This window comes from Xenopus laevis, chromosome 2L (genome assembly GCF_017654675.1).
Source record: "Xenopus laevis strain J_2021 chromosome 2L, Xenopus_laevis_v10.1, whole genome shotgun sequence".
Classification (NCBI taxonomy): domain Eukaryota; kingdom Metazoa; phylum Chordata; class Amphibia; order Anura; family Pipidae; genus Xenopus; species Xenopus laevis.
Window position 1 is genome coordinate 158,433,634 of NC_054373.1, and position 25,075 is coordinate 158,458,708.

At 40.9% G+C, this 25,075-nt stretch overlaps 1 protein-coding gene across 1 annotated transcript in view; it reads right to left on the bottom strand.

Annotated features, from left to right (window-relative positions):
- ints6.L (integrator complex subunit 6 L homeolog) overlaps positions 1 to 15,571 on the bottom strand; it is a 39,053-nt gene extending 23,482 nt beyond the window's left edge. Inside the window, 3 exon segments of the mRNA NM_001096482.1 lie at positions 10,636 to 10,785; positions 14,802 to 14,879; positions 15,076 to 15,571. Coding sequence (NP_001089951.1) covers positions 10,636 to 10,785; positions 14,802 to 14,879; positions 15,076 to 15,186 — 339 coding nt within the window. The 5' untranslated portion in view covers positions 15,187 to 15,571.
- Between the last annotated feature and the right edge of the window lie 9,504 nt (positions 15,572 to 25,075).

Sequence of the window (25,075 nt, forward strand, 5' to 3'; positions counted from 1 at the left end):
TCAGGACACTAATGACAATGAATAACATGCTGTCAAAAGCCTTTCAAATTCACAGTACAGTGATCTGGAGACATTGACAGGCTGAAGCACAAAGAGGCAGTTCCCTGGCCTGCTACAAAACATGACACATATCGAAGAATGAAATATCTTTATCATTCACTGGGGACCCTGATCCAAAGACCACCGCAAGCCAAAAGATAGGTACCAAGCTGCTAATGTGCCTGTCCATTTACAAGCAGACCTCACACATGGTAAAAAGTACCAAACTGCAAATCAACAAGTTAATTACCATACAGGGTTTTGGAAACATAAGAGAAAATATTTTGGAGGGTTCTGCATTCTGCCTAAATTTTTAACCAAACCTGAAACATAATGCTACTTTAGCTTTTTATTCAGCAGTGTAAATATGCAATAAATATTGCTTTGCCAGTTTACCTGCATACTGAGCTGTTTTTATACACTCAGAGCCCATACATTTGTGTAGAAGTACTAGGATTTCAGCATTAAATGGTAGTACGCAAGGGCTTTAAACATAATTAGGAGCGTATGGTATCATGGTAACTTTATGGAAAGACAAGGTAAACAAGATAAAAGGGCTCATTTAACAATGTAGTGTGCAAAATAGAATCAAACAGAGCATGTACACAAAGTTTCTTGCTTTCACATATTCTCCTTCACAAGTTGTGCCATTCAATCCTCCTCGAATGAATGCACTCAAACATCCGAGGGAAACTTTACAGTAACTGGCTATAGTGGATTTGCATCAAATGTATTGGGCCCAAATGCAGTTAGTGACGCTTGTGCGTTGGTGTACTGTAAGTAGAGATGCACCGAATCCAGGATTCTCTTCGGGATGCGGCCTTTTTCAGCAAGATTCGGATTCGGCCGAATCATTCTGTCCGGCCAAACCGAATCCGAATTTGCATATACAAATTAGAGGTGGGGAGGGAAATCTTGTGACTTTTTGTCACAAAACAAGTAAATGTTTTCCCCTTGCCACCCCTAATTTGCATATGCACATTAGGGTTCAGATTAGGTTCGGTATTCGGCCAAATCTTTAACTAAGGATTCGGGTTCAGCCGAATCCAAGACAGTGGATTTGGTGCATCCCTAACTGTAAGCAATTCTCCTAATCCTGAAAAACATGCACCATGACAAGCACAATTTGCATCTGCAGTGTTGCAATTGAACCTGCAGAGAACACTATTTGACAGCAACTATTATTCAATGTTTTAAAGGGGTTGTTCACCTTCAAACACCTAGTTGTTTTTATACAGTTGACCAGAAATAGACTTTTCCCATTCACTTTCTATTTGTGACTGTTTTTCTAATATTGAATTGTAAAATGGAATTTTTCACCTTCTAAAGCAGCTTGGAGGGGGGGGGGGCACTGACACTGTTCTAAATTGATACATTTAGTTGATACATTTCTTATATTTGTCCCTGCTGAGCAGAATCCCAAAGTATCAATAAATGCAGCTGTTAGAATTGATACAATAGTTGCTAATACTCCACAGATGCTGCTGAGAAATGTATCAACCAAATGTTGCAAAATCGCAAGGGTAGGACTACACGGTCGACTTTGATGCGATCCGACGCTGGGCGACAAAACGCACGCGTCGAGTCGGATGTGACGGGAACAAGGTAAGAAATATAAAGTCGGACAGTGTCGCAACGGTAATCCGACGCAACAGGACTGTCTGATGCAAACGCAGCTTGCAGCGTTTGCATGAGACAGTTGTGTCGCATGCGTTTTGTCGTCGGATCGCATCAAAGTCGGCCGTGTAGTCCTACCCTAAGAGTTTAGAGTCTGCACCTGAATAACGGAGCTGCCAGACTGAAACACCAGAGACCGGGACATTAAACTTAGATTTTAGGAAAAAAAGTAAAAAGTAACTGAAAAAAGTAAATTTTTGAATTGAACTGAAAAAAGTGTTTGGAAGGTAAACAACCCTTTTAAGGAAAAATCACTGCATTTCAGGTAGAAAAACATGGCAATTTGTATCCTGTTGATGCACTTTGCACTAATGTAAATAAGTCTTTAAACCTGATCAAACACAAGTAACTGATGTTTAAATACACAGAGATATGCTATAACTGTCATCGAGAAATACTGCAGTCATTTTTATACAATGTAAGCAGGTTGCTGCTATTATTCCTCTACCTGATGTAACAGTTTGTATTCAGAGGAAAATATTTAATGTACAAATGCCATATTACATGAATTATACAGCAAGACTGCATCATTTATTTCTTTTTAAACAGTGTACCATAAACATTTATCATTTATAAATTTCACTCCAAGAATTCTGTTACAAACAAACATTAAAAATAACAAAAGCAATGCTGTCTGTATTCTTATTCCATGCGATGTGTGCATGCTGGTGTCACCAAATGTCTGTATTGTAGGGACTTTATGTTACCAGGGGGGGGGGAAATTAGTCTGCGGGACCAAGGGATGTCCTTAATAAGGCATGTATTTTCCACCTTGTTTTATTTTTAGCTCCAACTTAGCATTAACTCCATATTTAGCCATTTCTTTTACTTTGACGTGAAAAACACACTTCTAAAGATGCCTACTTGCCCATGAAAAAATCATGAAAAAGAAACAATGTTTAATTAAAGCTCATAGGCTTCCTTAGCAGTGGTATGTGATTCTTCTTATAACATATTAAATATATTTTGTGCAAAGAGGAAGCTCAATCCAAACAGTCCATCAAGACTGAAGGACTAAGTATTTTTAAGCAATTATACAAAGCCATGGATAAGAACTGCTTCACAGCACATGGGACCTTAGATCCCCTGCTGCTTTATGGCATATGGAATTTTTCATCTCCATGGTCACAAGAGAAAAAAGTAGCCTCTTCTGCTGGTAAAACAAATACCTAAGGCCCAATGTATTGCAGCTGTATTGAGATTTATCTCTGCTTCAGCTTGGGTCATCGAATACGGAGAGCAAAGTGAATAAAGAAGAGGGCAAAGCTACAAGGGAGGAAGCCTAACAGTAACTCACAGGAGAATTATAATGTAGTGATCGAAACTTTGGAATTGTGTGGAATATTTTTGGTATTGTTTAAAAAGACTTCATAATCACATCTGTATGTACTGGTATTGGATCCATTATCCAGAAAGCTCCTAATTATGGAAAGGCTGTCTCCCGTAGACCCCATTTTATCCAAATAATGAAAATTTTAAAAATAATTTCCTTTTTCTGCGTAATTATAAAACAGTACCTTGTACTTTATCCAAACTAAGATAAAATTAATCCTTATTGGAAGCAAAATCAGGATTTGGGTTTATTTAATGTTTACATGATTTTCTAGTAGACTTAAGGTATGAAGATCCAAATTACGGAAAGATCTATTATGTGGAAAACCCCAGGTCCCAAGCATTCTGGATAACAGTCCCATACCTGTATGTATTTGTGTGTGTGTGTGTATTTGTAAATAGATATACACACCATTCGTGACTATTAATTAGGTGGATCTATATTTGGAAATATATAACCCCAGAAAAAATGGTGTAGAAATCCAGGAAAATATAAAATCAGGGTAATGTATTATGCATAATTTATAACTGGGACCACAAAACAACAATGTAAAATCAGGGAAATCTTAAACTCAGGATGTAAAATTGAGGTTTCACTATATATATCTATATATCTATATCTCTATATATATCTATATCTCTATATATATCTATATATATCTATATATATCTATATCTCTATATATATCTATATATATCTATATATATATAGATATATATATATATAAACAAATTAACCGTACTCTGGGTCTTTTCCAAGTGAAAAACTTGCTGTTTATTCCAACATTTCAGCTCCTAACTCAAGCCTCTCCCTGACGACGACTTGAGTTAGAAGCCGAAACGTTGGAATAAACAGCAATTTTTTCACTTGGAAAAGACCCAGAGTACGGTTCATTTGTTATTTTTGTATTTACTATATAACCTGCACCTAGGCATTTGATACATATAAGGAGTGCTCCAGGTCGATAATTTGTGTGTGTATATAGTCAAATACAAGAGTATTAAGTACTAAGTTACAGGTAAAACCTAGTCCCTTTGTAAAATGTATAATGAAGCAATAGAATTCTTAATGAATCAGATGAAAATTAAGCATAGGACTGGCCAGATATGGGATGACTTTGACGTAGTTGGCCAGCTTAAATATATTGCAATATATGGACAAACAATCCCTGTTTTGTTTAAAGGGTAAGGCATTTTTTAGTAGCTGTATGCACAAAATGTCTTAAATATATTGATAATGGGTTGAGTGCAGAGGACTCTTGTATTTGACTATATGTATTTTGTGGTCACACCCTCATTGCACCCCCGCCTAATGGTTTTAAAAAATAGTGGTGAGCACAACTTTTCCTTGTTTATATATATATATATATATATATATATATATATATACACACACACACACACACATTTATAACATATAGGTACTTGCATGGCACCCATATACTATAAACTGAGGTTGTACAAGTCTCCTCTAATTGATTGCAGCTGAATCGTCCACCCTGCACGCTTACTGCTAGTTGAAATTAATTTTTTTTCTATATTTCTGTTACTGGCAAGAATATTGAGAAATGTAATACAGATACTAAAATAAACTGCATGTAGTTGCCCAGAAAGAAACGCTTTCTGCTACTGGATCTGAAAGGCTTTTACCACAACCCTTTTCATATAAACAAGGCTACAACATAATCCTTAAGTCTCTTATTTTTGTCTTTAGCAGCTTGAATGTAACTTAATAAGGGGCTATTTGCAGTTCACCGTTGCCTGCTATGCAAGCAGCATTGTCCTTTTACAGTAAGCACCACGTCTTACAACTGGCTGACATCTTTGTTCTCGGTCTCTACATGAAACACAAATTTAACTTAAAACATTACCAATCAACGTGTATTTTCCTTATGAAAATGAGTGAACATTGGAAACACAATCCAAAAGACTGCAGATTTTAACTTGCTAACATAAGACTTAATTTTTAAATACGCTACATGGACAGGTAAAATTATGACCCCCCCCCACCATAAGCAGTTAACTGATATCAACTATGCCTGTGTGACGATGAGGATAATCCACAAAGGGTAAGCAATGGATGGATGCATACAGGCAGATTTAGCACAAAGTGAATAAACATTCTCTATTTTTTTTATCAGCTGATCTTGCCAATATGAAATTCTATATCGGTTTTACATGTTTTACCTAGTGGCATAAGTTGAAAGGGCTGGAACCCTCCGCAAATATGCTCAATTCCTCCTCATTTTATTCCTCCTGAGGGACTAACATAGAGCAGACACCGCCATCTGGGTCTCCCCCATGCTGTATGGTAGTTATGCTATCGGGTTCATTTATCTGTTATGCCAATTTTCTATGGTGTGAAGATGCCCTTGAGAAGGTACAAGCCAATAGAGCCCACAATGCAGTTGAGAAAAACTATTGAAAAAAAAAAAATGGTAACGAAATCTCCCCCACCTTCCCAAGCACAAAGCCACAGGCACTGGGAGGTAGCTATTAGGGATGCACCGAATCCCGGATTTGGTTCTGGATTCGGCCTTTTTAAGCAGGATTCGGATTCACCCGAATCCTTCTGCCCAGCCGAACCCGAATTTGCATATGCAAATTAGGGGTGGGGAGGGAAATCGCGTGACTTTTTGTCACAAAACAAGGAAGTAAAAAATGCTTTCCCCTTACCACCCCTAATTTGCACATGCAAATTAGGGTTTGGAATTCGGCCGAATCTTTTGTGAAGGATTCAGGGGTTTGCCGAATCCAAAATTGTGGATTCAGTGCATCCCTAGTAGCTATACACACTATATGCATGAAAGCGATGTTGCACGCATGCACATAATGAACAAGCAGAGACTGGGAGCTCCCTGCCGTGGGGGGGGGGTGGCTTAACACTAGCAGGGCTCTAAGCTAATAGCCTGTGCTACTGTTGGGGAAAATATTGTCTCCTCCAACTGGAGTGCAAGATCTATTAGCCTGCATCTCCTGTGGGGGAAACCTTATTATGAAGACTGGGGCCCTTTAAGTGGAGTGATAGAAATATTTTAATGCAAACTCATTCTGATGTGCTTATTGGTTTGGTGGATCTCCGAAATTATGAGTTTGCGAAATGTTTTGGTAAGCAGATGCATAAAAACGTAATACACATACTGTATAAGAAAAGCTGATCTTCAAGACATCAAACTCAACAGAAATCTTGACAATTGATAAAACTGCACTACAGTGTCAGACCTGGAAACTTTGGCCAAAAGGAAACATGCTCTAACACGCTGCTAGCAAAAGAGTGGTTATCTGCGCCTCAAAGAAAGAGAAGGTAAAAACTAGCCCATACAAATTAAGATTATGGCAGTGCCCTTTTTAAATAATGTGTATCTTTTATATTAAGCCCGTTGGTGATGACACTCACTTGATAAAGCCACAAGGGGCTTATTTATAAACACTGGGCAAATGTGCAGTAACCCATAGCAACCAACCAGTGACTAGCTTTTTACAGGCAGCTGCAGCAATGATAGCAAAAAAAAAAAAATTTGTTGCCAAGGGTTACCGCCCAGGTGCAAAATTGTCCAGTGCTTGCAAACTCATTTAAACCCTCTAAACAAAGCACATCATTGCGAAAATAGTGACTGGTGACATGTGACCCCAACTACAGCATGCAATCAAATTCATTTTACTCACCTGACCAATCAGTGCCAACGTCTCCTGCACGTTTTACGGTCAGAAAATACAACTTACTCTTCATTTCATACGCCCAGTCCTCTAGTTATTGAGGTGGTATAGGCTTTCTTGGCATCTATGAATTTCATTTCCCCCATGAGGTGGAGATACTTGGTTAATAAATAAGCCATAGCTCACATGGGTATTATTGGGGTGGTTTTATAAATGGTGCAAAGTTTGCTATAGGTCTAGTTTAAAAGCAGACATCTGATTGATTGCAATGGCTTACTGCACCTGGGCAAACATAGTGTCTTATTACATATGGAGGCATAACTCTTATTTAAATAGCAACCGTCCTGGTATTTTCTCTTTCCATTATATAGTCATTCGTGTAATTCTCGAGCACTCCAATGAATATTCAGGGGTGAAAGTAAGCAGAGCCGGTTTAAAATGGACAAGGACTGCAGAGGGCGCTCAGAGCTGTGTAAAACAGGAATCTTTTCTTTAGTGACATTACTAGAATGTTCTACAGTGGTCTGAGTGATCCTCAGTGTGAGGAATGCCTCTTCAAGGTACCCACCTGACAAGTAACACTTGACTCTATACACATCTATATAAAAATTAGACTGTTGCTGCAAAGACCTTTAAAAGTAAATACAGTGCTTTCACATTCTGGCATTGCTTGCCCTTTAGAAGGAGACAACAAGGCAAGCAAACATCAAAAGTGCAGATAGCTGAAAGAATGAAAGGGGGTGTGGGCTTACTGCACTCTCCAACTTGTACCACAGCTGCAAACACAAAGAGCAAGAGCCTCTGTAATGTCAAGGTCTCTTTTTCATGGAACCTAAGGACACCCAGCAATTACTTGGAAGGTGTTACATGAACAGTTACAGAGTGTGAATGTCGTCTTTGGCATGCCTCCATTATCCAGCCTATAGCTTAAAATGGATAATGAGCATTACAGTTCAGAAAATGCTAAAGGTAGACCTTAATAAATTACTAAATAAAGATGCTCAAGGGCCGACCGTGTATAAAGGTTTACTGCTACTTACAAGGTTAATCAAAGTATGTTGAAATAAAAGTTGCAGTGAGGAAGAGGCGAATCATACAGCAAGCCTAGTTTGGAGATGTTCAGGTGTCAGCACAATAGATAATACAAAAAAGGGAGGTTGTGGGTACACTCCTAAGGCTAAATTATAATATGTTTAAAGGACCAGTAACATAAAAAATATTTCAGAAACGCAATAGGGCAACTATCCATCATGCGGCGCTCGATTTTACCTCCCTGGCTATCTGCTATAGAAGGCAGGAAGGAGAATTCAAGCACGGCATGATGGAGCGTCGCCCTGTTTTCTGAAGAGGAGCACCAGCGGGGGAATTTGTAAGTTATTTTTTAATAAAGACTTTGCGAATTTAAAGTTAAATGTGTCTTGGTGGTTTTTTTCGTTACGTAGAAACTAATTTTAAAAAAAAAAAAATTATGTTACTGGTCTTTTGAGTATTATGGAAGTGCTACTGACCTGGCCAATAAATCATTGTACATTCCCTGGTCCCAATTAATCATTGCACATTCCCTGGTCCCCTGTCCAAGAAATGCAATAAATATGCAAGTTCATGTATTTTAAAAAACAGGGTTTTTTTGGTTACAAAGTTATGATCATAAAATTGATAAGCCACCATACCACTTCAATGTAAACCCCACACGGTGGTCCCTAACTTGTTTACCTCTGGTCATAGCATAAAAGGTCTTTTACCTCTCTGCTTAATAGCATTACTTGGAGTAAATGTCTCCTGAACCTTGATTTCAACCCGTGTGCTAGATCCTCCCCTGCCACCTGCTTTTGTGGCTTTTAAGAGAGAGAGACTGCCCAAACCAACGCCTATTTACAAAAATGTGATAATGGAGAGACAATGATGAAGGCAAAGTAAAATGATTTAGACAGGGGACCAGCGACTGTGCATTGATTAACAGGCCAGGTCAGTAGCAATTCCATTGTACCTATGAACATATAATAATTTAGCCTTAGGAGCGCACCCACAACAACTCTTTTTTGTATCAGCACAATAGATACCCTGTAATGTTTGAAGGTGTTAAAGGAATAGTTCAGCGTGAAAATAAAAACTGGGTAAATAGACAGGCTGTGCAAAATAAAAATGTTTGTAATATAGTTAGTTAGCCAAAAATGCAAGGTATAAAGACTGGAGTGACTGGATGTCTAACATAACAGAACACAACTTCCTGCTTTTCAGCTTTCTAACTCTGAGTTAGTCAGCGAATTGAAGGGGGGCCACATGGTACATATCTGTCCAATGAGTTTGCAATTGATCTTCAGCATTCAGCTCAGATTCAAAAGCAACAGATATGACCCATGATGCCCCCCTTCAAGTCTCTGATTGGTTACTGCCTGGTAACCAGGGTAACCAGTCAGTGAAACCATGAGAGTTGAAAATCATGAAGTTGGGCTATGTTCTGTTATGTTAGACATCCAGTCACTCCAGTCTTTATACATATTAGGCTAGCTAACTATTTTACAAAAAATGTTTTTATTTTGCACAGCCTATTTTTTTTTTTTTTATTATTATTTACACTGAACAATATATGGGGGGAGGGGTTTTGCGCCAAAAGGGCTTCCTTTTCCTCTAAAGTAATGTCTCACTACTAGAATGTGAGCACCAACTGTTTTTTTTTTTTTTGCCCCATATCTTTATGTGCAACTGACAGAAATAGGCAGAGATAAAGGGGTTGGTCACTGATTGGTTACTGCTTGGTCACCAGGGTAACCAGTCAGTGGAAACCAAGAGAGCTAAAAAGCAGGAAGTAGTGTTCTGGCTATTATGTTACACATCCAGTCACTCCAGCCTTTATACATTACATTTTGGCTAACTAACTATATGAGAAACATTTTTTTTTTTTTTTGCACAGCCTATCCATTTACCATTTTTATCATGAACAATTCCTTTAATGGGCACCCGAAAATATATCCCCCCCCCACCACCAAAAGATGCAGGCTAATAGAGCCCACACTCCAGTTATGGGTAACCCAGAGCTCACTCCCGGTACAAGTGGCCATGTTGGGCATGAGGGGCCGACGTCACTCACACGAGCAAGTTGCTGCATTCAATCATTTGTCGTATGCGGCTCAAACCGAGATCTCCCTTCTGGTGCAGGTGTCCTAGCGCTGGCCAGGGGCAAGTTTTTTAAAAATAACTACTGTTAACCCCAACCGGAGTGTGGACCTTTGGTGGGGGGGGGGGGACATATTTCTGGGTAACCAGTGCCCTTTAGCTTTTACCCAGAAGCCTGCCACCATTAGATAATGGGGCACTTATTGACAGGAATAAATGACTTCAGAGCCAGATCAGCTTCTGCTCATTTGTTTATAACAGACTGCACCTGCTTACAATTCTCACCGTAGTTGTGCTAAACCAACATAAGCATATAATCTGACAAGAAGAAGGATCCAGCTACAGGACTACTAACCAGGTCATAGACTGCAATTAGATTTATGCCTGTCTTGAAGGAGCAGTAGAAATACATTTCCGCAGCCATGGAAAGTTCAGGAATAGTTGTATTCCTACCCAGAGCATGCTGCCACTAACAAAGGGTAATTTAAGTGGAAGTAGGGATGGGGAAAGGAAAAAATAAGAGTTTTACCTTTAAAACACTAATTTTACATTACATTATGATGTCTTTGTATATCCTATATATTTCACCCATACTTCCACTTTAACCTCACCATTTTAATTACAGTTGCTTTCTGCCATGATCTAGAAATTAAACTGGATAAAATAATATTGAAGCTAACATGGACATTGGAAGTTTTATAAAAAAAAAAAAAACAGTATCCTTCCTTTTGTAAAAAAAAAAAAAAAAAAGTATGAGCTAGAAAATGTAATATTTTCTGGAAATTGAATAGTTTATTCCTGTAAATTTCAACCTACCTGCCCATAATTGTCTATGCCAGTTACTAATCTATTTAAATTTAACAAGTCAAACGCTGTCCTTAGGGATTGACCGAGAGTGGTGAGTCCTACAGCCTGAAGGTTTTTCAGTTCATTCATAAAGGTTGCGTGATTTTCTTTCCATCCAGCCTGTAAGCAGAAAGGACAGGTATATGTCAGATTCAGCTTATAAATAAAGAAATCAGACCTACCAGCAGAGAATTTATTTTAATGTATGCATTAAACAAAATAGAAACTTCTATTGTTATTAACATAAAGGGGGTTATTTATCAATGGTTGAATGTTAAGAGTTTTACCTCGAATGGTATCTTATTTAAAGGAGAACTAAGGCTTAACTTAAGAAGTAGTGCAGAAATGATGTACATTATGCTTTGGGCTTCAGTACCAGCCCAAGGCAACCACAGACCTTTAGCAGTAAAGATCTGTGTCTCCAAAGATGCCCCAGTAGCTCCCCATCTTCTTTTCAGTGCACATGCTCTGTGCTGCTGTCACTTACTGAGCTTAGGGACCCACAATATACAGTACACTTAGAATAAAAATCACATATAAGGGTGATTAGTAATGAATACAGATAATTACTACATGGCAGCACAGAAACCAGTACAAGTAGCATCAGAATTTAATAATCAGCCCGGTAGCATCATCTTATATTACAGGTCAACCTCATTTTCTCCTTGGTAATTTGTGACGACCTCTAAGCTTAGCTTCTCAAAAGCTGCTCAGAGCCCACTGAGCATGTGAGTGTCGCAGACCATTTGAATACCTGGATCAGTGCGGCTATTGAGAAGCTAAAACTTTAGGCAGAAGCAATAAGCTCAGTACTGTATCGCATATGTCATTTTAATTTTCCGATGGGAAAAAAAGACTCGAATTGCGCTAATTTTGAAAACCCTCAGAGAAAAACAAACATCATGCAGGCTGTTAAAATCTACAAATGGTTCAAGGGTCCTCTGCCATTGACTCTTACATGAGCTTGACAGGTTTTAAATATATATTTATTATCCATACGCTGCGCACCGCAAGAGCTTGATGCTGACTATTTCCTGTCCAAACTGTAATTAAAAAATAATTCCCGTATGTCTCCTTAGCTCCCAGATGCCTCGAATCTGATTGGCTGGGGGGCGTGGGCATAAGGGCAATGAATAGCCTGAAAAAAGAGTGACGTCACCCGAGTCACATCATACACTATTTTTCATTGGCATGTGCACTGCCATAATGTACAAAACTACCTCCAGTAATATCACCAAATCCCTGTACCTGGCATCCATCTATATCTCATGCACATAGAAAATCCCTTTGTGCGTGTAGCAAATGCATTTTAAATCTGTTACCTATGAATTATATTTCCCTTTTTTTCATATTTTCATTTACAAATGAAATCATGAACAGGAACTGTAAAATACAACATACTGGTCAAAAAAGTGGTTGCCAACATGTATGGTTCTCAGAACTACAACAAACATTGTAGAAAGTTCTAGTTCCTCTACAAATGTATCAAAGCAAAAAATATAAAAAAAATTGCAGGAACTGTTGTGAGAGAGGAATTCCCGGCACCGCTGACCAGAGTCTGGCATCACACAATTTAACATCAAAGTACCATGGGCAATGAAGGGTATACATTCTAAGTAATGGGCATATAACTGCAATAGTAACACAATGTGAAATTGTACATATGCCAGAGCCTGAAAAATAATAACTGATAACAGAACTGTAAAGGAAATAGAAAAAGAACCAAAAGAAGCAATAAAAAATATATTGTTATGGTATGGTAGTAAAAGGAACATATAAAATGTTGCTACATTTCTAGGTTTAAGAACCCATCCATGCAGTTATATGACAATCTTGTAATTTTTAAGCTATGACCCCATAAAATGCAAATCTCTGCAAAATCCCCTATAGGATTGCAAATCAGAGTACACCTCATCATCTTGGAAGATACAGGGGAATTTGTACCCAAAATAAATATCACTACTTACGACATATATTGATAGGGAACCAATACATAGAAATACACTGTCAATGTAAGAATCCTACAGAGGTGCTCAACTAACAAACTTAAATATGCTGTGTTATGCAATGTGGCACTTCCAACTAGACTGATGTCATGCAAGTGGACAAGGGCTGGTTATTTAAGAACATACGGATACAGAACTCAGGGTGATCACACAGGCTTTTTCAGGCAAAAAAACAACTAAAAATAAAACATTTTGTTCACAGGAAAGAAAAAAATGGCAGGAACAGTAATACACAGTACTTGAACAGATGCCGGTACTGTGATTACAAGAACCAGAATACCATAATACATCTAGCAGTACCATGCTCATCAATACTAATCATAATAAAGTGACAGCAAATGAACGCAGTGCTCTATAATGAAATGTCAGCAAACATGGCTGTGCCAAACATGATGAATGCCTGCCTTTTTTCTTTGTTTTTTGTGCCCCTGAGGAAGACCAATATGGTCGAAACGCGTTGGGCTCGCTTTTCATTTTTATAATTTTTGTATTTTTTTTTCTCTTCTGTAATAAATATAGGATTTAATTTTTCTAAATTGAGTGTGCAATCCTTCCCAGATTTTCTAAACATGATGAATATGGCGCTAAATGTATGTATGTATGTTTTTATTTGTAAAGTGCTCCTTGAGAGCAAAGCACTGTACAGCAAAACCATTCATTAGTAGTAACAAACATGGGGTCACTGCAATAATAACTAATAATAAGTACATTTTTAGAAATACAAGTCACATAAATATTAAATATTATTACAATACAGATTAAGTGCTCAGTGTCAAGGAGACAAAAGGATGGAGGTCCCTGCCCCATAGGGTTTACAGTCTATATGGGAGGGTAAATCAACACAGAGTAGGAAGAAAGGAGAATGCAAGGCACCTCCTCAAATTCTTACAATGTACAGAAAAAGAAATCAGTGGGTGCTTTGCAAAAATAACAGATGTTGCTAAAAAAACTTTGAGGGTGGTGGCAGACGTGGCTACTGTGAGAGATTAGTCACCCAGCAACAAATCGCCACTTTTTGGGTGATTAACCTCTCCTAAACCTGTAGCCTTCCAGTTGTTGCTGGACTACAAGAGAACGCCAATTGCCTACTCCATGAGGAAGCGGACCGGAGAGTCGGTGAAACGCGTAGGAAAGGACAGTGTGGCACCAATTGCTACTCCCTGAACACCCCCATATCTCCAAGCAGCTGAGCCTTCTGAGGAGTCTGGACTTTTACTTTGGAATGTGATGTGCTTTTGATGCTGAACTGTAGGCAATTGGCGTTCTGTGATTGCTTTTAAAATACTTATTAAACGGAATTATACTATTATTGTTTTCTCTTTTATCTCCACTTCATGTATGGAGTAATGAATTAACTGCGGAACACATAAAAATATATATGACATATATATTTCGGCCAAACCACTTTGAGAAAGGCCTTGGGTTTGGCCGAAACGTCAGTCTTTAGTTCTGCAAGAAAACATTTTTTTTCAAGTTTAAGACCTGTGAGTGCGGATCATTCGGAGTGAATGGATTGGATATATAGAGAGAGGGCCAGAATGTTATGTTGATATATATATATTATCAATTGTAAACAGTAGACACAATTCTATATCCCTGTGTGTAATTGCACAATACTTTCAGTGACAGAAAAAAATGATCAACATTAAAATCACGAGTCCTTGAAAGCAGACTAAGTGAGGTCAGGATAATATTTCACACACAACTTATTGTGGTTATAGTGCTGAAAGCTTGTCTGTTTAGCATTAGGCAGATATATGTGAGACACTAATGAAAATACATTGTTTTTATCAGGAGAATCACTGGGGCCCACAATAGTCTGACACAAACAGCGACGCTGACACTCCAGGGGCCCCTATCGTGATCTACTAACTTCCCCTTGGGGATGTTGTCACTTTTAACTTGAGTCTCCATCTCCCACAGTTCCTCGCGGCTGAGCTGGATACGAGGGGGGAGGAGTGGGGGATGTCGGCCATGTTTCTGTCAGCTCCTGGATGTGTGTGTGAGTGTGTGTGTGTGGTGGTAGTTAAAGGGATACACGCCAGCAGGGCTGACACAGACATGGCACAGGGAGGGAGGGAGGGGGTGCAGTGGTGCCTGATACAAGATGCTTATTAGAATAGTGATTACCTTGATCCCATAAGGAGGCTCTTCCACAGTGACCAGCATGTACCTGTCTCCTCTGCTAGCAGGATCTCGGGATCTGAGCTGAGAAACAAGACAGAGAGGAGCAGATGGGGTCAGTAGGAGGGAAGGACAGAGAGGAAGAGATCAGAGAGAGAGGAGCGTTAAGCAGGCAGCCTACAAGCAGCGCCCAACAGTGGGGGTAACCCTAGTAGAAGAGGGGCTAGTGGGGCTGGCACTCTGGCTGCTGCTCAGTGGAAGGACGAGGGTACTACTATACCTTCATGAAAGTCTCTACTGCGCCTTTAGCTATGTCCAGGTAGGTAGTGCCCAGGTGGCTGCGCTGGTTCATTGAAGCGGACGTATCTAGCAGGAAAAGTAAAATGGGCATAGTGCTGCCGCTGCTGGTACAGGCGAGGCGCTGCTACATGGGCACTCACATTGGCCCAGCACGGGAAACACAAGGGGAGCTAAGCAGCAGGGTGTGGGGGAAGCTGCAGGAGCGTCTCTGCTAGCTGGGTGCCCACAGCCCCATCTCCTCTTTGTATGACGGCTCGTGGCCTTCAGTCCCACAACAGGGAAGGTGGTTTAAGGGGCTATTATTGATGGGGGTGGTTTTGAGCAGTTTGTGACCCTTCTGAGAAATCCTCCTGTATTATATCATGTTTCTGGCTGGAAGGGAAGCTGCCTTGGCTAAGTTGGATTGTTTATGCCCCCCGTGGATGTGACAGAAGTTTGAATGAGTTCAGCACTACTTCCCCCTGCCACAAGCTCTGTCTCCCTCTACTGAGCGCTTCCTTTCGCACTCGCAGCTTTTAAAGCGAGGAGGCGGGGTTAGACGGCTCCTAGGGCCGCTCCGTCACGATCCCATGTGACGCGGGACAGGCGTGCCGTATTGGCCGGCATGTGCTCCTTCTTATGCATATTCATGATGAGCTTGCGTAACGCGCGAGGTTTAACCCTTTTGGCGGCTGAGAGCATGGCGAAAGCATTGGGGAACGCGCGTTTCTGCAGTCGCCCCGGCGGACGTGAGGGGTTAAAAAGGAGGTAGCACGGCAATGGGAAGTGTCATCCTCGCTCATGGAAGTGGGCGGGGAAAAAAGTGAGGTTGCGCGCACGTACGCGCGTGTTGTGCCGCGCGCTTTGCCTTGTCTATAACGGGCGTCGTCGTTGTGTTTTTTCCTCAGTCGTCAGCAGAGCAGCCGACAGCATGGTGGATGCGGGCTCAGAGGAAGGAAACGCATTCCTTTTCTTTTACGTGCCTGCCCAATATCTCCTTTGTTTACACACTCTGTAAAAAGCGGCCACTTTCTGTCGCCCTATAGTCCTTTAATGGTGAATGTCGTGCTTTTCATGGGCTCGAAAAATGCCTGAGCCGCTGGGAATGCTGGTAGTTTTAGTTTAACCGCGGAGTGCAATGCTTTCTCCTTGTCCAGACAGTTGGACTGCAATTCCCAGCGTCCCCCGTAAATAAGGGGGAGGACAGTCCATTCGAGTTCCAAGTTAGGGTGCAATGTAACATATAAATGTAAATACACGACAGGAAAGAGTAGCAAGTCCCTGGGTGACCTAGTGGCTGGGGCTCAGTCTGTAGCCTGTACATATCAAGTGACAAATATAAACAGGCCGTGTCCTGTGTGAGATGAGCTAATACTAGAGGAGATGAGCAGGGCACAGGCTATGCAGCTGGGATATAAATGGCATGAGGTAAAATCACATTATGCAGCAGTAGGGAAGAGTAAACTTCGCTCAGCCTGGTCACATGTGCTGCTCTTACACACCAGCCACTAGATCATCTAGAAGCCTTTGCCATTATCTAATGCGCTTTATACAGCTCTGTGCCTGAGGGTCCTCTTGAGCAATACCAGCGCTTCTCGCAATAGTCTGATAAGGTTACGGGGGAGTAACAGTAACCCCAGAAGTGTAAGGGGAGCCGTATTTCGAAATATGTTCAGGATCCATTAGTACGCCACTGCATGTAAAGCTGGCCATACAAATCTCCGTTTCATACGGTTTTTGGGCCATGTGTGGAGTGTCCCGACATTTTTCGTGAGATCAGTCGTTCAGTTGGTGATCGGTCGTTCAGTTGGTGATCGCTTCTGTCCACGAAACGCGTCAATCGTTAATTTGTTGTGTGCTCCATTCATGCTTCTTACGATTTTTTAAATAAAGCGATGGTTTTAACAGCGCTGGTGCTCCGTGATCGAGGATATTCTTGCAGTTGATCGGACAGGTTAGAACATTTCTGACGGCTACCATTAATATCTCTGCATGTATTGCCGAGCTGACGATATCGGTGGGAGGCTGCCAACAGCTTTTGACGGACATAACTTTCGTACGATTGCTGTCGGGGGCAGAACATCGTCTGATCTGGTCTTTTACTACTTTATTTGATCTGAATTGTTAGTGGCAGGTTGACAGATGGCACAGAACGATCGTTCATCCGATATGAAGGTAAATCTGCACGTCTATGGCCAGCTTAAGACTGGGCTTGTAATATCATAGTTGAAAAACTTGGCAGCAAATTGGGTTAGTTGCAGCTTATGTTGTTAGGTTATAAAGCAGAGGTCTTCAGACGTTTGAGGTTTGGGACCTCCAGCATTTTATTGATGTCTACTTTACTGATATATGAAAATGTGGCCGCAAAAGTCTCTTAAACAGAAGCCCAAATAGCTTCCCACCAGCCCCATTAAATAGTGAGTGTTTATGGCATTTACAGCAGCCCTTCTGGCATTTACAAATAGCTCCTATAAATTTAAATATGGGTTCAATAAGCCCAAGAGGCCCCCACACAAGGCCATAAAGCCCATTAAATTTTCCAAACAAGGGCTTGCACAAAAAAAGACATACAAGGTTTTGGCAATCAGTCTTTTTCAAGGGGAATTCTGTGTCTAGCTAAGTGAGTGCTCTAAATAGCCTGAAGAATTGAGCAAGGAATAGCTCAGTTTTCACACGATTTGCTTTTCCTGGTGTGTGACGTCACATCCGCGGCCAACGCGTCCAGCGGAATGACGTAGCAACCTACTCTGGCATTCAGAATCCACAGTTGCTGGTCTGGGCCTGATGTCCAGTACCCTAACTTAAAGGAGAAACACACCACTTATTAAAAAAACCCTACCCCACATAGACCCCCTCCTCCCCCACAGCCTAGCTGCTACCCCTGGCAAATGCCCCTAACTTTTTACTTACCACTGGGTGCAGATTCAGGGATCGGAGTTCACTGCAGCCATCTTCCTGGATTTTGTGTCTTCTTCCGGCGATTCTGCAATTCCCGTCAATTTCACAGCATGCACAGTTGTTGTGAAAATGCTCCAACTGCGCATGCGCCGACACACTGGTCTCATTGTCAGATTACCAAAGACCCGGAAGATCTGTTTTTCCGGAAATTTTTTTTTTGACGCCGCGAATTCACGCCTGGTGAATAAATTCGCCCATCACTACTCCCGTGAACTCTGATCCCTGAATCTGTACCAAGGGGGTAAGTAAAAAGTTAGGGGCTAGGCTGGGGGGGAGCATGTAGGTGGGTCTATGGGGGGTAGGTTTTTTTTTTTTTAATAATAAGGGGTTTGTTTCTCCTTTAAGAATTCACCCTTACTATATTCAGTTCCACTCTTTTTCAAAAGCTGCTTTAAAATGTCTGTTTAAGAAAAAAAATCTTGCCGCTTGTTCTTTCAATAGTCCAAGTAACGTTTCCCTGGCTACAGTGTTGGACTTGGGCGTTCTGGAGCCCATGGGCCTGGTTCTTCCCGCATACACTCCCCCCCCAGCCACAACTCCACTCCTTTTCCCTGGGCCCCCCGCCCAAGCTGCAACCCTCCTCCTCCTCCTCCCTGGGCCCCCAGCTACAACCTCCCTCCTCCTCCCTGGGCCCCCAGCCACAACCCCCCTCTGCCCCTCGTTCGTACCTTATTCTTATTGAGGCCGTGAATGGGGCCATGTGAGGAGGTCAGCGGGGTAGCACCCAGGGTTTCCAGCCAGGTCTGGGTCAGCGGGGGCTGAGACACACCAAATTTTTCCTGGTGTCCCTCTGGCTTTGATAATTAACTGAATTTTTTTTATATGTCAATGCAGAATTCTCCAATTTTAGCTAACCCAATAAATACCTATGTTTTACCTGTACCTGCTACTGTAAATTCTCTGAAATTGAAGTGGTGGTTGACAAGCCTGTCAATCTTTTGGCAGACTGACAAAAAATAGTGCACTGAGCTGCCACTGAGAAAAATGATGAGCTTCAGTTATGCAGCAGCAGATTCTTGTTCCATTGCAGCTATGGGTAAAATATATCAGTACTTTAGAAATGGTTCTCCCTGCAGAAAATTTGAAATTTGTTAGGCATCCCGAGAGTCTATCACTCGGCTCCCTTTCCTAACTGGGGCTCCACTTCAGTATGGGTAGGGACACACACTGTGATTCGGGGAAATTAGTCATTTTCTTCAGGGCGACTAACCTCCCCGAACTGCCTTTCCACCGGCTAGAAAGAAAATCGCCGATGGGATGGCACTCGGAGTGCTTAGTTTTCCGAAGTTTCCTCGTGAAGTTCTCCCCTAGTCGCAGCGTGTGCTGCACAGGCACAAGGTGGTGTGGGGGTTATATGAGAACCTGGAACCATTGTACACCAAAGTACCTCATCATGGTGCATTTTTTAAAAGGGAGAATGACTGACTGGGGTATGATTTTAGAGATTCAAGTCACTAGGGGGGCCTAACATTGGCAATCTGCCAAAACTGGGCCACTTTCCTAACATATTGCCACCACCCAGTGATTTTATATTTCTTTCTGTAGGTTGGCCATACACTAGTAACTCCATGCTATCCAATATCTTGTACCATAAGACAGGCCACCTTCTATTCTGTTAATTTTTGGATGACAGTAAGGGGCAGATTTATCTATTGAAAATTCGAATTTTCAAGTTTTTTTTATAGTCAAAACTGTCAAATTTGACTAGGGAGTTATTCAAATTAGATTCGAGTTTCTTTTCTGGCCCTTTAAGAACTCAAATTTGACATTTGGCCACCTAAAACTTGCTGCTTTAAACTTGCTGTTTAAAGGAGAATTCAACCTGTTATGAAAAACTCTGTACCCCCCTCCCTCCTCCCCCCAGGCTAACTACTCCCCCGGGGAAATGCCCCATACTACATACTTTCCCCTCGCTGCAGATTCTTCCAGCGAAGTTGCACGCATCCATTTCCCGAAATCTCTGTAAGCTGAATGAGAGATCTGTATTTTTGCATATGCGCAGTTGGAGCAGTTTGTCGGTTTGCGACAACTAAGCATGCGCGGAATTACAGGGAAATTGCAGATCTCTGTCAGCTTACAGAGGTCACGGAAGATGGATGTATGCAACTCCGCTGGAAGAATCTGCGGCGAGGGGTAAGTATGGAGTATGGTGCATTTCCCTGGGGGGGTAGTTAGCCAGGAGGGAGGGGGGTCTACCTGGGGTGGGGGGGTACAGGTTTTTTCAGAACAGGTTGAATTCTCCTTTAAAGCAATACTGACATGTTCCTATAAAAATCATAGGAACGTGTCAGTATCAAGTAAATGCTGCAACATGACTGTAAAGCACATAGTAGGAGGGTAACGTTTTTGGCATTAATCAGTTAATGTTTCCATCTCAAATCAGATGGTATACACTCTATCACAAGCATAGTGTTTGCAACATGCATAGTTATTACTGCCTTGGTGAACAATCCCCAGCAGTAGGTGAATCTCTCAGAGGTATATTATTCAAGGTATTCATCTGCTCCTGAGACTGACTGCTTGAATCCCTATACTGGCAACACTGACACTGCAGGGTACTAAGCATTACTAGCATCCCCATTGGAGCATATGACTGCTCTACTAACTACTCTGATCCTGCCTCTCACTCCCAGAGTGAACTATTACAATTATAACCTTGCACTTCACCTACTAGAACCTACCTCCATTCTACCACACCTCCTCCAGCAAGTGGAGAAACCAAAAGACAAAGAGTGAATTTGTGCTTCCCTTTTTATAACCTAGGGGAAACCTGACACCTTACACTTCCCTCCTAACTGTAATAAATTGCCCAGTCTAGCTGGCTAAGAGCCCACCTTGCAAACTAAGGGGGTTATGTAAGAAAAAGCACAGTTTGCCAGGAGCAGTGACCCATAGCAAACAATCAGCAGGTAGCATTTACTGGTCACTTGTTTAAAAGCAAACATCTTATTGGTTGCTATGGGTTACTGCTCCAGGGCAAACTTAGTGCCAAAAACGTTACCCTCCTACTATGTGCTTTACAGTCATGTTCAGATTTGGATTCAAAAGAACACTTAGGCTTTGTCCCAGTTCTGCAAAAAGTTCTAGCATTCTGTCATATCCAAATCCTGGATTCAGTGAATATCTAGTTAGTAATATATATTTACAACCATACAGGCCTGGACTGTGGGTTCTGGCAAATGCCAGAGGGGCTGCTGTACAATGCCATAGACACTATAGTCACTATTTATCAGGCTGGTGGGGGGCTTTTTGGGGCTCTATGTGGGCTGTTTGGGTCTTTGTTTTCTTGAGCCAGACCTGCAACCATCTGTGGTCTTGGGGGTATTGCACCATAGATCTGGACAATCAGGTTCAGGTTTGTCCTGTGCTGAGTGTGAGAACTGAAAGGGAGTATGGAGAGATAGGTGGAATGAAGATTCTGCCAGGCCAACTAGTAGGAGACAGCAATAGCCTTATCCTGAAGAGCATAAGAACCTAGTGTCTTGGCTGTGAAATATAAGAGGAAAGGATGTATTTTTGTCATGTTTTTGAGAAAGAATGACGGTGAGGTGGTCGTGTGGGCTAAGAAAGTGGAGGGAGAGGTCTAAAGCAACCAATACACGCCTGCCTTGGAAGCTGGTTGTAGGGTGTTGTTGTTGATTGTATTGCTAAATGGAGGGAATGGGATAGGTTAGGTTGGAAATTAAAGCAGTTCAGTCTTTGACTAATGCTGGCCATAGATGCAAAGATCCGATCATACGAATCATCGTACGATCGGACTTCCCCATCTCCCGACCTGCCACTAACCATTCAGATCAAAGTCGTACCAGTCAGATCCAATAAAGTAGTTAAAGAACAGATCAGCCAATGTTCTGCCCCTGACAGCAATCGTACGATATCTATGTCAAACGACCGATCTCCGCCGGACGAAAAATGTCAGGACTCTCCACACACGGTCTGAAAATCGTATGAATCCTTGATTCGTACAATCGGATCTTTGTGTCTTTGGCCAGCTTTAGTCAATTTCAGGTGTCAAGCAGCAATCCAGGATGCTATTATGGTAAGGCATTGTGTAAATTTAGCCTGAATAACGAGATTCTGGTCAGGGCAAGAAAATGAGGTGTGTGAAGAATGTGATGAGGTCACAGTGAAAGAGAATGTAAAAATAGAAGTGGCCCAATGACAGACCCTTGAGTAACAGCAACAAATAGATCAACATCTGAAGAAATTATAAATATTTACACTGAGGGTGCACATAGAGAGATTGGAAAAGAAAACCACAATAGAGTAGAATCACTGATGCCACGCATTTGGAGGTTATTTAAAAAGGCAAAATGTCCACTTGCCTAAAATGCTGCAGAAAAATCAAAGAGGAAGATTATGGTGAGACAGTCTGACTGTTGAACAATAAATTGCGCTATAAAGAAAGTTATCAGGGGTTAGATTTCTGCATATGAATGTCATGAAGAAAATCTGAAGGTGCATGAGAATTTTTCCATAGAAAAGGATCACAAAACCATTGTTAAAGGAACAGTAACATCAACAAATGAAAGTTGTAATGCAATGACAGTATAACGTACTATTGAGCTGCCCTACTACAACTGGTGTGTTTGCTTTAGAACATCTAAAATAGTTTATATAAACAAGCTGCTGTGTAGCCATGGAGGCAGCCATTCAAAGCTGAAAAAGGAGGAAAGGCCCAGGTTACAAAGCAGATAACAGATATACTCTGCAGTTTACAATGGAATTCTACTGTTATCTACCATGTATCCTGTGCTTATATGGCTGCCCTCATTGCTATAAAGCAGTTTGTGTAGTTGTGTTTCTGAAGCAAAAACATACATTTTACCAGTGTAGGGCAACAGTACATTATTGTCACGCCTTTAAAACACTTTCATTTTTGGATGTTACTGTTCCTTTAATGTCAAGCTGCAGTCAGGCACAGTACACAAAGGGCAATGCATCAAAATAAAAGCAATTATGCATACATGTTTTAGTAAATTGGGTGTACATTTTTAGAGTGGGGAAGGGGTTTGGGGGCCATGGTGGGTACTGAGCCTTCCAGTTCGATGCTGGAAGCAATGGCGCTCAGCACAAATATGATGGACACAAGTAATGAATGGCATCAATTCATGTATTTGCATCCAATTTAGCGCAATGGCATGTGTTTCATGTATCAACCAAATGGTGCCCTAGTCTCTTTTAGTAAGGGCTTCTTTCTGAGTTTGTAGGGGTGGGCATTTTTGGTTGCATGGATACTCAGTCGTAAAAGGTGTCGCAGGTGCAGAATATTTTAAAATATACATAGGATATAAGATACATGAGTATTGATGATATTGAGTAAATAAGTGATGGGCAGCTTCTATTCATGTGAGTGGTGGGCAACATAGAGAGGGCATTGAGCACTTCTTAGCTGGCAAATTCCGTATGTGACAGTATTTCTTCTTGTACACTCACAATATCCCCCCTTCTGCTGTGAGCAGGCAAGTCTGTTAGCTGATCCTCACAACTTCAAAGAACTGACAGTGTCAACTGATTACAAAGTAACGTATGAAAATCTGGATTACAGCACAAAATGCACATCTTTAGGCTAAAAAAAAGCCTTTCGCTGGCAGTGACGGGCAGTTTCCATTCATGTAAATGACACGTAGAATTTGGGTTTTGAGCTTTTCTAGCTGTAGCATTAGCCTACATCAGTGGTAACTGGGACAGGTGAAATGAAAGTAAAGGTTACGGCTGCAGATACATCATTAATGTAGTGCCCCATTAGTGGGAAATCATTACAGTACATTGTACCAGGAATTCTGTTTCCACTATAACTATAATCATATTCATTTTATACTCAAAACTGTATATAGCTAGGAACTTTTTAAACGTGACTTTGCTTTTCTGAAGAGCAACTTAAAGACTGATGTTTATTTATAATTTCTGAATTGATGGCAAGAACTTTTCATAATTGGTTCATGAACTTTTGGGCAAGGCATTTCATATACCAACTTACAAATGCTACATTTTGGAGATTGCTGGAAATATCACTGGGTGTTTAAACAGCATCCAATATTAATGAATGTATTGTTTTATTGTAATTGATCATTTATTAAATGGCTGCTGTTCATAAATCCTAAAGACCATTTGCAGAATTGTATAATACTGTTCTCAAGCTATATTTAATAGGTAATAATAATAATAATAAAAGGGTAACAATCTCACAAGTAAAATAGCACAGCTCTAACTGTAACAGGAAGAAGTGTGGAAGCAAAAGACAGAACTCTGTCTGCTAATTGGCTCACGTGACTTAACAAGTATGGTTTGTTAGTATGTTTGTGTGCACAGTGAATCCTACGATCCCAGGGGACGGCCCTTATTTTTTAAAATGGCAATTTTCTATTTATGATTACCCAATGGCACATACTACTAGAAAAGTATATTATTATGTAAATGGTTTATTTACATGAAGCAGGGTTTGACATATGAGCTGTTTTATGCAATATATTTTTATAGAGACCTACATTGTTTGGGGGGTATAGTTTTCCTTTGAAAAACTCAATTAACAAATTTGCTTGAATGTTGAAAATGTTGTTCCTGTTAACTTCTATGGCATCTCAACAGGTTTTAGGTGGCAAGAAGAAGTCCCCATGTATCTCATATCAGCTGCTCTGCACCACCCTCATACAGGGAGCAATGGTCTGCAGAATGAAAGGAGGCTGGTTGCAGATCATCTCCATTGCATTGGATGTCAGAGCTTCTTCACCCGGCTGACCCATACCCTTTAAGGTGATGTAATAAGATATAATAGCTAATTATGATTTACTTTTTGTTCCTGTTTTTTCCATGTCAAATGGTACATTAGTGATTGAGAGACATATATTTTACAGGCAGTTGGATCAGCACATATATACTTGTCAGAGACAACACATACTGATTCATTGTAAGTAAAGGATTATCAAATAGATCTGTGTAATTAGCTTGGCCAATAACTCCACTGATTCCCAAGCACAGTGACAGTAATTACACTATGGATACGAGTATCTGTCGCTAGATGGCATTAGTACACTATAAAAATG